This window comes from Pipistrellus kuhlii, unplaced genomic scaffold, assembly GCF_014108245.1.
Source record: "Pipistrellus kuhlii isolate mPipKuh1 unplaced genomic scaffold, mPipKuh1.p scaffold_m20_p_11, whole genome shotgun sequence".
NCBI classification, from domain to species: Eukaryota; Metazoa; Chordata; class Mammalia; order Chiroptera; family Vespertilionidae; genus Pipistrellus; species Pipistrellus kuhlii.
Genome location: NW_023425416.1, coordinates 50,070,780 through 50,083,850, shown reverse-complemented (window position 1 = coordinate 50,083,850; position 13,071 = coordinate 50,070,780). Strand labels below are relative to the sequence as shown.

Below are 13,071 nucleotides of genomic sequence, written 5' to 3'. Positions count from 1 at the left end.
AACGTTTGAAGTGCATTTCCAAAAATACAAGTTTATTGATTTCAGAGAAGAAGGGAGAGGGATAAAGAGACAGAAACATCAAGGATGAGAGATCGGCTGCCTCCTGCACATCCTCTACTGGAGACCGAGCTCACAACCCTGGCAGGAGCCCTGACCAAGATTCAAAGCCTGACTTCCTGGTTCATAGGTCGGAGGTCAACTACTGAGCCACACTGTCCAGCCGATCTGCTTATGTTTTCAAAATATCTTGTTTGTTATGTCCGTGACTCCTTCATGTATCTCTTTGAGCATTACACCTGGACATTCCTATTTCTTTGTTGGACTCTTAGGTCTGTTACCTTTCTAAAAAATAAACTTTGCATGTGATTTGGAATACTGGTTTGCAGGCTTGTTCTTAAAAGGCGTTGTTTTGGTTTGTTTGGATTTTCCCTCAAGTAGCTATTTTGTGGCTGTTATGACTTCTCTGAGCCCTGACCTGCAGGGACACGGGGGCTATTGCAGCTCCTATCCCAGGGCTGGGGGTGGGGTGGCCCGCCCCTCCTTCTGGCTACAGACCACAATTCCCAGAATCCCCTGCAGCTAGAGGTAACCATATATTTAAGAGTCCCACTAAGCCAGGCAGCAGACTGGCTGCCTGTGCCACGGGGTGGCAGTAGGTGTGTGGGGGTGTCTACACCCCAAGCCTTAGCTCTAAAATTATTGTCTCCAGAGGGGCATTTTTACACCGGAGCTCCCAGATCCCACTGCCTGCTCCCAGGCCTGCAGGCTGCTGCCTCAGTCCGCCATCACTTGCAGAGCTTGCTCCACGTAGCACGAAAGGTGCTGAGCTCGAGTTTAATTTGCTCCTTTTTGCATGCTGGAGGCAGAGGGGGCCGTCTGTCTGGTGAGCCCACTGCACCCCGCTGTCCAGAAGTCTCCCAGTAGAGGGGTGACGGGACGGCACTGACAGGGCATCAGGATACCTGGGCCAGCTCACCGCGCCCACACCCGGATCTCTCTCTCGGCACACATTCGCCTTCTGGGCCCTCTGCATGGCGTCCAGTCCCAGAGCCAGGGACCTGAGAGGACCGACGAGCCGGCCGCCAGGGTCTGCTTAACCAGGTGCCTTCACCTGCACGTGTTTCACTGTTAGTGGCAACCGGCTGCATCTTATTTTGGAAACGACTCATCCTTTCCCCGTTTCCATAGCAACAGGGCCACCTTAGACATGACAGTGGGCACCGAGTGCGGCCGCCGCCGCCGCCGCCGCTTGCTTACCTGGGCGAGCAGCGGCTCCCCGTTCTTCAGCCACCGGTACGTGGGCCGGGGCCTCCCGCTGGCCCTGCACTCCCAGGAGATGCTCTCCTCCATGGCCACCTGGATGTCGCTGATTTTTTGAATCCAATTGGGTTGAGCTGCAGCCGGTTAGAAAGCAAAGGTGGGCATCAGTGTCTGCTGAACGTATTTAATTAAAAAAAAATGTTTTTATTTATTTTTAGAAAGAAAGGGAAGGAGAGGGATAGAGATAGAGAGATGGAAACATCGATCGGGGGCCTCCTACTGGGGATGGAGCCCGACACCTGGGCTGACCAGGAATCGAGCCGTGACTCCCTGGTTCATATGTCGATGCTCAACCACGGAGCCACGCCAGGACGAATTGCATCTTACTTGCTTGATAATAAACAAAATCGGGAGGCCACAGGACACGTCCCTCAGCCAGCAGCCGTGCCCGGGGGCCTGTGCATGCCCTCTCCCTTTGCCACCGAGAAGCAGTCTCGTGGTTTCCGGAGAGGAGAGCAGTTTTCAAAGAGGAGAGTGCAGTTCCAGCAATCCTCTGCTGACGGAGCCGTGCTGCCTGGCAGGCGAGGCCGGGAGGGTTCACCCTCACAGACAGGGTGACACCAACCCCACCGACGGGAACGCAGGTCCGCGCCCTCCCTCCCTGTAGGAGCCCCGCACCACTGCCTTCTCAGCTCTGCTGGGAGCACGAGGCCAGGCGATGGGCTCATGGCTACCTGTTGGACGCTGACCCCCCACAGAGCCCAGGAAAGCCAAGCAATGGAGAAAGTTCTAGAAAGCTGTGTGGACTATTAACAACAAAGCCAGGCTTTTCCCAGAGAGTGAGGAGGGAGTAAATGTAACGTATGCAGCAATGGCAAGTCGAAGCTCAAAAAGCAAACGTGGAGACCATGTGCAGAGACAGGGATTTCGTTGCTTTCTTTCAAAACACAGAGCACTGGGGGCCAAACCTGGCCATCCGAGGAGGGGAGTGGGCCGGGGAGGGAGGAGTCAGGGTTTTGCAAAGACCGTACAAAGTTCTCACTCCTTGAACCCTCTGAGGGCGGGCCCCGCCCGCTCTAACGGGTCACAGAGGTCAAGGGGCATGGCAGGAGTGCTCAGTGGTCACCCCTGCAGGCGGAGGAGGGGGGCAGCCAACAACCAAGTCAGCCTTTGCGACACATCCTCAGGCTCTTCCTCTGTCCTGGAAGTGCACTGAGCTCACAGGAGCCCGATCTGCGATGACAGGAAATTGTCCCTCAGAAGGCCACGTCCGGTCACGGGCCCGGGAGATGGCAATGGAACAGCCTCTTACATAAGCGGCAAAGAATGAGACGATCCTCCTTGGAACACGCCGAGGGGAGTGCAGAGTGCCCACGGGGGCTAAGGCCCACGCGGCTGCTGCCGGCTCAGAGCGGATGAGTCACATCTCCGCGGGGAGTTTTCGGAGCTCAAGTCCTGGGCTGACGACGGGAATCTTTCCTCCCTCTCTCTCAGGCCTCCGGGCCACCCCGTTCCGAGTCCATTTCAGTGCCGGGCAGAAAGCATGGCTTGCTTTCCTTTTTATAAGGCGCGTGGGCCCACGGTGTTCATTCCTGATGGTCTAGACCAGTGGTTTTCAACCTTCCTAGTGCCGCCACCCTTTCGGACAGCTCCTCATGTGGTGGTGACCTCCAAGCCAAACATTATTCTCGTTGCTGCTTCATACCTGTCATGTTGCTACTGCGATGAGTCGTAATGCAAACATCTGTGTTTTACGATGGTTGAGAATCGCTGCTGTAGAGTCTACACAGCCCGCAGCTTCCTGGCTAAGCGACCGGCCCCGCCCACTCCTGTGATCCGTGCGTGACTTCACCTGTAATAACTCATCCAGGTGGCGACCGAGCAGCTGGCTGTCAGGAGCCCGCCCCTGGGAAAGCCAACGGGGACCAAAAAGCCGCAGAAAACGGCAGCCCGCGCTTCTGTTTAATTAAGGTCCCCGCGACAGGGGAGCCAGCTCCGCAGTTCCTGGCTCACGGATGTGCTCGCTGAGGAGACAGAACCACAGAGGCAGCGGCCCAGCCCCATGGACGTCCCGATCCGACGAGCTCCTGCTGTCAGGGTGGCTGACGGCTGAGGGAGACGGGGTCGCCGCCAGCACCGCCCTCCGCGCACTGATGCCATGGTTTCTCGGAAAAGGGAGGCGTGACGCCTGGTTCTCAGCTCCAGTCGGGCCCCTGGGAGAGCACCTGCCTGCACAGGCAGGGCCGGGGGGCAGGTGATCTCTACATTCCTTCCAACGCCCGGACAGACAAGCTCAGGTGCATTCCCATTGGGCAGAACTCGATGCCCCGCCGAGGGAAACCCTTTCTGGATCCCAAACAGATCCCCTCACAGGGTTCCGCGTGGGCTGCACTGACGACCCCGTGGGGGAGGTTCTACGTTCATGGAACAGCCGGGTCCGTGCGGATGGCCTGAGTGGACAGGAGAAGCTCACGCAGGTCATGTCCGGGGTGAGAGCTCTGTCCCACTCCACTCAGACCGGCCGCACTGGGGCCGAGGCGTTCCCCAACGTTCCCGAAATCGCCACCAAAGAGGAGGAGGGACCAAGCTTCACACGAGCCCCAAACCAAGATCCGAATGAAGAGAAGCATCGAGATTTAAAAAGTAATAAACAACAAAATAAACCGGGAGGAGGAGTGACACGTGTCCGGTGTCAGGTGTCCAGCTGACGGTGGGAGGGAAAGCAACCCCTTTGGGATGTGGTCGCAGCAGCCTCGCCCCAACACAGCGGCCTGATTCCTTCCTCGGCTTCGTCACATCCTCCCCTCGCCCCTCCCCACACCCAGGACTGCGTAGGCGGGGAGGGAGGTGCGGAGGGAGGGGGGCAGGGGGAGGAGGGGTGCGGGTTCAGCAGCAAGCCGAGGTCTTGCACGGCCCTTCCCCAAAGGCCACGCCGGCCCAGCTCACGCCCTGAGTGGCGAGGTCCACTCGGGCTCCGCCCCCGGGACTCACCGTAGAAAGTCAGCTGCCCCCGCGCGACGTTCTTGCCTCGGGAGTTCTCGGCCACGCACTCGTACGGGCCCGCGTCCTCCTGCTGGAAGTTGGGGATCTCCAGGATGCCGTCCGACTGGTGTCTCCTGGCTTTCCTGGCGATGGGCTTCCCGTCCGCCCGTCGCCAGACGATCGTGGGCACCGGGCTGGAGGAGGGAACAGAAAGCGGCGAGTGAGCTGAGCGAAAGCAGGAGCGTCCGTGGCATCCTGAGCCCCCAGCCGCCGCTTCCTGCTTGGGCCTAAACCAAGGAGCCTGCCCCCGAGAGCGCCCCTTCCTCTCCCCGACATCACACACAAGCAGGCATCGCTGTTACGACCTTACCCATCGCCACGTCGCTAGTGTTACCAGAGACGTGGTGTTCCTATTACAATAGAATAAAGCATGTTTCTCAGCCCGGCCGGCGTGGCTCAGTGGAAGAGCACTGACCTATGAACCAGGAGGTCCCGGTTCGATTCCCGGGTCAGGGCACAGGCCCTGGTTGGGGGCTCAATTCCCAGTATCGGGTGTGCAGGAGGCAGCTGATCCATGATTCTCTCTCATCCTTATGTTTCATCCCTCTCCCTCTCCCTCTCCCTTCCTCTCTGAAGCCAGTAAAAAAGGAACAGAATGGTCACGGCACTGCGCTGTAGCAAAGGCGAGGCACCGCTGTAGCGGGTGCTGTCATGACTGAGAAACACGGGCACGGAAAGAACCTTCCGTGGGACCTGGAACTGAAGCTGCAAAGTGCACTACTTCCTCCATGGCGTCTGGAGACGCGCTGCCCGAGAATGGAGACTGCGTGCGGACCCGAGGGGTCAGGTCAGGGTCGCCTCAGCTACGTCTGGGCACAAGGGAGCTGGGGGGCGGTGAGCCCTGGCTTCGCCGGGCCGGGGGAGAGGGGGGAGAGGTGCACACGCATCGTTAACATGCAGAGACGGCCTGAGGCTCCATGTCAGATGGCAGTTCTGGTCGCTCATGGCAAGCCTGGCCTGTAGGGCTGCTGGCAACGTGGTGCCACCCTCCCTGGCCCACGCCCTCAGACATAACCGCTTGGGCCGCTCCCTGGTCCCCGTGCTGCTGAGCCAGGGCTGCTCGGCAGGCCCTGGGAAAGGTGAGTCATTTCTAGAAAGCTCTGGGCAATAGAGTCTCCTAGGGCTGTGGTCGGCAAACTGCGGCTCGCAAGCCACATGCGGCTCTTGGGCCCCTTGAGTGTGGCTCTTCCACAAAACACCACGGCCTGGGCGAGTCTGTTTTGAAGAAGTGGCATCAGAAGTTTAAGTCTAAAAAATGTGGCTCTGAAAAGAAATTTCAGTCGTAGTCCTGTTGACAGGTGGCTCTGTTGGCTAGTGAGTTTGCCGACCGCTGTCCTAGAGCGATCGGTCTCCTCTGTCTGTATCCGAGGCCGGCGGCCTAAAGGGGAATTCCAGGGAAGTGCGGTGCCTCCTCGGGGACCTGGGGCCGGGCCTGAGTCTCTAGGTTCAGCCTCCGGGGGAGGCCTGTGTCGCCATCACTCAGGTCTCAATGTGGGGCAGCTCCCCTTTCGGAACTGCCCTTCCCCTCCTCCTGGCCCCGTCAGGATGGCACCCCAGGACCCTCTCTGCGGTGAGGGGGTGCATTTGCCGAATGACAGCCCCCCCTGCCCCGGGCGAGGCGCCTCCAGGAGCCCGGAGGCCGGAGGCCGGGAGGGACCAGGACTCACTTGCCCAGCGCGAAGCACTCCAGCCTGGCCGTGCCTCCTTTGGCCGTGGGCACCGTGTCCGGGAACTGCACCTCAATCTTGGGCTCGTACTCGCCCATCACCCCTGCGGACAGAGACCGGGCGCTGAGTCTCAGGGGCACTGAGAACGCACGGGCGTGTTTCCCGTGTACCGTCCGCAGCTCCCACAGCGGGCGCCCCTGGCACAGCTGGCCCCTCACCGGAGGCAGGGCCATCGCCAGCCGGCAGGGGTGGCTCCGGGCTCCGAGACGCAACAGAGAACGCGTCACGGTGCCCATCGTCTGCCAGGACTCGGTTCTCGGAGATTCCCACGTCACTCCCAGAAACAGTTACTGTTATTGTTTTTTTCAGTCATTAAAAAAAAAAAAAAAATACAGAGGAAAGGGACCGTCTTAGTCCCGGGAACATCAAAGGCATTTTTGGGAAACACGTGGCAGGAAATTTTAAATACTGAACAAAGCACCCCCTCTGGATTATATCTATGAGCAAAACCATCTGAGCAACCAATCTGCGGCCACCCATCATTTTCTCTTTCATGCCCAAGCTAATCTGAGTCAATCCTAAATCACTCCAGGCAAGGTAGTGAGTGCCTCGGACCCCAGGGCTTTTATTCTGGAACAGTGTAAAAAGAAGAATAGTGCCCGGCTGGCGTGGCTCCGGGGTGGAGCGGCTCCGGGGTGGAGCACTGACCTATGAACCAGAAGGTCACGGTTTGATTCCCAGTCAGGGCACAGGCCCGGGTGGTGGGCTCCATCCCTAGTGTGGGTGGTGCAGGAGGCAGCTGATCCATAATTCTCTTTCATCATTGATATATATATATATATATATATATATATATATATATATATATATATATATGTGTGTGTGTGTGTGTGTGTGTGTGTGTGTGTGTGTGTGATAGAATCATCCATGATGAGAGAGAATCATTGATCAACTGCCTCCTGCACGTCCCACCCTGGGGATCGAGCCAATAACCGGGGCCTGGGCCCTGACGGGAAACTGAACCATGACCTCCTGGTTCATAGGTCGATGCTCAGCCCCCGAGCCACGCCGGCCGGCCAGCCCAGGACAGTCATCAGGCGGACGATGATGTCCCCGAGCACACAGAGTGCAGCAAGATCACTGACTGCGTCTCCGCCCGCGAGGGAGACATCGGCCACGCACCGCTTGTTTCACTGCCGTTGGCAGAGCGCTGTGTTGGCGGAGTCGTGCGCCATACGGTTTGGCCAACACCTGCCGCAGCCAGGATCTGTGGGTTTGCTACATTACACCACCAGAAGGGACTGTTACCCCAGAGTGGGATTATCTGTTGAAAAAACAGAAATTGCAAAAATTGTCTTCTGAGACGTTTCCACACGGGCTTTCTTGGGAAATGGGGTGTGTGGGCCTTTAATACAAAACGTTTGGAAACAGCGGATTAGTCACTCCGACGCCCTGGCTGAGTCCATCGCTTTGCCCCTTTGGGAAGGACCTGAGCCCTGGTTGGAAGGGGCCATCGTGGGGTCGAAGGACTGACTGTCCAAGGACCCTCTGCCGCTGCTGCCCGCCGTCCCTGCGGTTACATCCGTGGAACTTGAGGCCACAGTTGTCCAAGCAAGCACCTCCCCAGCTGGAGAGGAGACGAGTGAGCAGCTGGTCGATGTTTCTCTCTCATTGGCGTTTCTAGCTCTCTATCTCTCTCCCTTCCTCCTCTCTGTGAAATACCAATAAAATGTATTAAAAAACCCCCAAAACAACAACAACAACAAAAATCAGTGCACCCCATGATGGGAGCTCAGCCCAACCAGCATCCTGTTCCCTCCTCGACAGGGCACAGAGCGCTCCGGAGCCGCTCCAGAGGCCTCTCCTGTGCAGGTGGAGAGCAGGGGCAGGAGGGAAGCCCTGGGTCATTTGCTGATGATGCCAGTTTGAACTATTCATGCAGCGGGCACCTACTTCTAGGAAAAAGGAAGCGGACTGTGAGGAAGCGCTTTTATATTCCTTCTACCAAACAGCTCTTCCCTGTGTGCTGGGCTCAACGCTCTCTCCCTCCCTCCACCTTGCCCATGTTGGTCCCAGTCCACGTTGCTGGAGCCACAGAGACCAAGTCTTGATGGATGGTCTTCAGACATTTAAGGCGTTATATTTCAGGGACCGGCAGGGGTGTTCTGGAAAGGGACAGAGATGGACGGTTTGGGTTTTGTGAGCCATGCCTTCACTCTCTGTTAAGATTCAACTCTGGCCGGCGTGCTCAGTGGCTGATGGTTCGATTTCTGCTCAAGGCACATTCCCAAGCTGCGCGCTCCATCCCCAGAAGGGGTGTGCAGGAGGCAGCAGATCAATGATTCTCTCTCATCACTGATGTTTCTATTTGTTTCTGCCTTTCCCTTCCTCTCAAACATAAATAAATACATATTAAAAAACAGACTCAACTGTCATTGGAGCTGGAAAAAGACAACATGAAAAAAAAGGCTCTATTCCAATAAAACTTTATTTATAAAAACAATGGTGGGCTGTGTTTGGCCCATGAGCCCGAGCTGGCCCAGCCCTGGCTTGGAGGAAATGGTGAAGACAGAAAGGTTTGGGAGCATGAGTAGAATCACAGACTGACTCTGAGAACAAACGAACACATTTCAGCAAGCTTGCCAGATGTTGAATCACAAAAATAACGGCATTTCCATACATCAGCACTAGCTAATCAGAGAATGTGATTAAAAACAAGCTACCATTTACAACAGCGGCAAAGAGGATAGAGAATCCAGGAATTATCCCCAAGGACTCAACATTTCTATGCAGAAACATTTGAAACTTTCTTTACCAAAACAACAGGCCACGGGGAGGGCTGGCCTGCAGGAGGCGCTGGACAACCCTGGTTTAAACAAACACTGCGCCTGCTGCCTGGAACCCCTTTCCTCTCGGAGGCTGGACACGCCTTCATGGGAAAGGCCTTTCACCCCTTGGTTGGGGAGAGCAGTGACAGCTTTTGACGATCGGTCCCCTGCCTACCTCACTGATGAGCTTCCTTTTTTGCTTCATAGAATTCAGCTTCCTGCGACACGAATTTAGCATCGGCCCACGTGGCCAGCACTGGCGCTGGGGCAGGGTTGGACGGAGGCCCTGCTCAGTCCTGGACCACGCGGGCCGCCCACCGTGGCAGAGGCGTGGGGCAGGGGGCGCCGGCAGGGACAACACACCCACCGCCGAACCTGTGCTGCAGAGACGGCCCTCCTGCCACGGGAGAAGCCACGCTGCTGGCTCCACAAATAACGGCTGAGAAAATGTTTTCGATTTCATCCTTACAACCTGCTAAGCAAAAGCATTCCGTGGACGGCACTCCCAGCAACCCTGCTGCTGCTCCAGAAACCTGTGTGTCATCTCGTTTCCCTCCCACCTGCTCCCACTCGGTGAGTCATTGCTCCTGGCGGCAGGGCCTGCGAACCGGCTCCTGGCTCCGAGCTTCCCGCCTCCCCCTTCCCGCTGCCACCAGCTCCACCCAGTGCCCACGACCGGCTCCTCGCTGGGCTCCCCTCGTTTGCTCCCGCAGAGCAAAAAGGTCTTTTTAAAAAAATGCCCGTCCCTCTCTGCATTAATCCCCCCTGGGTTCCGCACGGCACCTGCATAAAAGCCAGTCTTCTCTCTCTCCACGGCCCGTGGCTGGCTGATTCCCCTCCAGCCTCAGCTCAGACCCACCTCCACCCGAGCAGTGTGCTCCACCCAGGCTCACGCTCCGGAGCTCCCAGAAGCAGCCACGGGCTCATGCGGGCCCCAGGGCCTTTGCACGTGATGTGGACTCAGCCTCCGGCTCCTCCCTCTGGCCTTCTGGGCTGGACTTTCAGGACTCAGGCACGGCACGTATGATACTGTCCTCAGTGTCCTACATCTGGGCCTAGTTTGGATCATTATTACCTTCTCTCTGTTATCGACATGGATTCCTGGAGTTAAAGGAGACACGCCGCCGCGCAGCGCCTCCGGGTGGCCGTACGGATTTATCCGTCGCTCCCTGACACCATCAGCGTTACGGTGGCCCCTGACTGCTGTCACCTGTGTCCTCTAGAAAAATCTTCCAAGTGCCACGCGACAGGGGCCTTCCTTCCTCGTCACTGGGGCCGGGGTAGGCCTGTCATGTGGCCATTGCTGCATGTGCTACCTGAGCACGTCCAGTGCGAGAATGAACGGACGAATGACTGCAATCTACATTGTTTGCTCTAACATTTCCCAGGCGGCCAGCGCTGTGGAGATGCTCTGACCTTCTCTGCAGAGGCAGTTTGTTGGCAAAATACCTTCGTGCTGGGGGTTGCAGTTCACAGTCCTCCCTGCGGGGACGCCCCTCGTCCCCTCCCACCTCCTTCATCACCTCCCCCTCCCCTGCCCATCCCCAGTAGAGTTCCTTCAGCAGCACAGGGGGCAAGAGAACAAATGTGGAGACAAGCCCTGGCCGGTGTGCCCAGTGGGTAGAGCGCCGGCCTGCACTCAGCAGGGTCTCAGGTTCCATTCCCACTGGAGGGCACATGGTGCCTCAGTTGCAGGCTCGAACCCCACCCCTCTGTGGGGCCTGTGCGGGAGGCAGCCTCATATGGTCGTCAGTATCTCACATCTGGACCCTGTTTGGATCGTTATCAACTTCTCCCGACACTGAAGACTCAATTACGGGGACCTGACTAACGGCCTCCTTGCTCAACCCCCCATTCCACGCTGCCTGGACGCGTGGTTTCAGTGGGAAGGAAAGGAGCAACAGATCCCTTTGCTATTGACATTCACCCGAACCACCCTCCCGCCCTGCTGAGACGCGCCATTAGCGTGCTAATTCGTTTTCCCACATGGATTCCTGGGTTATTCCTTCCCCAAGCGGAGAACACGGCACTGAGTGTGGAGAGCCTTCAGCTTCCCTCCCATCTAACCCGGACAGTCAGTGTGCGCGTAGGCATCGCCGCCCTGCGCCCCCGCCCGCACTCACCGTCGTTCCGCAGCGTCAGCGGCGTGGGCGGCCCCAGCACCTTGTGGCCGGTCACCGTGTTGGTGACCACGCAGGTGTAGTTGCCCACGTCCGACTTCTCCACCTTCGCGATGTACAGGTTCCCGGTCTCCTGGGAGACAAAGCGGCGGTTGTCCTGGTAGGAGGGGTATTCGTTGAAGATCCAGGCGTAGCTCAGCTCTGGAAGCCAAGGAGAGAGCGTCACCAGCACGGCCCTGCCTCCAGGCATCACCGCGCTCTGAGAACGGTGAGGGAGACGTGCACACGGAGAGCACGCGCAGTCCCCGTCCTCCCGGCTCAGGCACAGAGGCCTATTCCAGCCCAGTGGTCAACAACTCATTGGTCCACAGAGTCACATAGCAACAGGACAACGACTGACATTTCAAGAGCCACATTTTTTAAACTTAAACTTCTTCTAACGCCACGTCTTCAGAATAGACTCGCCCAGGCCGTGGTGTTTTGTGGAAGAGCCACACTCAAGGGGCCAAAGAGCCGCATGTGATTGTAAGAGATTTTTACCACGCCATAAGGGATCTTGAGATTCACTGGCAGGTGCTTAAGCCCCCAAACGTACTAGGTGACAGAGTTCTCTTGCCCTGCCCTCTTTCCACACACACTGCTTCCCTCAAACATTCATTAACGGGCGGATCCTTAGGTATCATGAAACACCAGCAAACAACAAAATAGTCAGCTGACCAATGCGCTCCTCAAACTGTGGTCATACCCTGGCCCAGCGGCCATTGCCATGGCGATGCAGGGGCACTAGGACGCTGCCAAGGAGTCGCCAGCGGATGGTGCTGAGGACGGACACTGGCACCCGTTGGACACTGGACCCTTGTCAATACCGGGTCTTGGCAAAAGTCAGCCAAGACCTCCTCACTCTATTACTTTGGTTTGGGGGAGGATCATTGGCTGGAGCCCCGGGGGGTCACATGGCACTGAATCCCAAGGCTAAGTCTCTTGTTGTCGGAGCCAAGCATCCCTGCAACGGGCCTCGCCCCATGCTGTCAGCATCCCAACCACAGCCACGGACGCACGCAGACAGGTGCTGGGCCTGCCCACAGAGACCCAGTGACATGCTAGTCACCCACAGGTAGTGATTGGCAAGGTCGAGGACTGGCACTTTTATACACACACATGCACACACACACATGTTACACATACTGAAGTCAAGCTATGTTATTGGTGAAAAGATAACATCGCTAATAGTAAGGAGACTTGGATTTTAGTCCTGAATTGCAAGCCATTTTGCAGTGATGGATTATTTCAAGGGCGTGAGAGGGCGGCCGTGCCTGCAGGTGCCCTGCTTGTGCTGTGAGGCTGATGTTAAGCTGATGTGCGGCTACGCAAGCAGATGTGGGAACACGTGCTCGGAGTGACCTGCCGACGGAATGGGGCGTGTGAACGCATTGGTTGTTTATCTGCTGCCCAGTATCAGCTCACGCTCTTTACCACTCGACGTGGCGGTGGTGGTGGGGGAAGAGGGGGGTAAAGGGGGTACTTTCACTGCTTTTGGGTCCAGCTTCCAATCGCCCCTGTATGGCTCACTTCTGGTTTCCTTGCTTCTATTTTATTGGAGCAGCTGGGGGTGGGGTGGGGGGTAAACCTTTCCATCTGCCTGTCATTTGCCCGAGGATGTCCTGTCATGCTGTCACCTCCAGGCTCCCTGTGGCTCCAGGGCAACCCACGGCCACTGCCAGTCAGGACTGCGAAGGGCAGCTCTGACTCACTCTCCTTCCCACGCAGCCCTCCCCGAGCCCCACTGCCTCCTACACGGAGTAAAATGCTTCTAGCCGGCAGCCAAGTCCTTCCAAAGGAGCTGGCCTCAGCGTTCCACCTGCTCCCCAGGTAACTCCATGTTCTGGGCAGTGTTCCCCATGCCAGGCCTGCAGAACCGTCGGGCACCGCAGACCTGATGGATTTATTCACACAACACACACTTACTCCCTCGGGTCACCTTGAGATGCAAAGAGAAGGCACCCTGGCCAGGCTCTGCCCACCTTGTCATGGCTTTGAGAAGAGGGCTCAGTTTTTACATTTTGTGTGTGTGTGTGTGTATGATTGGCATGTCTCAGCAAAACTGTATTTTAAGGAAGGTTCATAATGCGAAGCAGGGTACCTTAATGTGGAGCA

General features: G+C 57.2%; 1 protein-coding gene across 2 annotated transcripts in view; it reads right to left on the bottom strand.

Moving 5' to 3' along the window:
• CNTN4 (contactin 4) overlaps positions 1 to 13,071 on the bottom strand; it is a 233,005-nt gene that overhangs the window by 41,052 nt on the left and 178,882 nt on the right. For both annotated transcript variants that reach the window (XM_036432117.2, XM_045579510.1), the window contains exons 6-9: positions 10,921 to 11,118; positions 5,970 to 6,072; positions 4,252 to 4,436; positions 1,258 to 1,394 (exon numbers count right to left, since the gene is read on the bottom strand). In XM_036432117.2, coding sequence (XP_036288010.1) covers positions 1,258 to 1,394; positions 4,252 to 4,436; positions 5,970 to 6,072; positions 10,921 to 11,118 — 623 coding nt within the window. The remainder of the gene's footprint in view (positions 1 to 1,257; positions 1,395 to 4,251; positions 4,437 to 5,969; positions 6,073 to 10,920; positions 11,119 to 13,071) is intronic.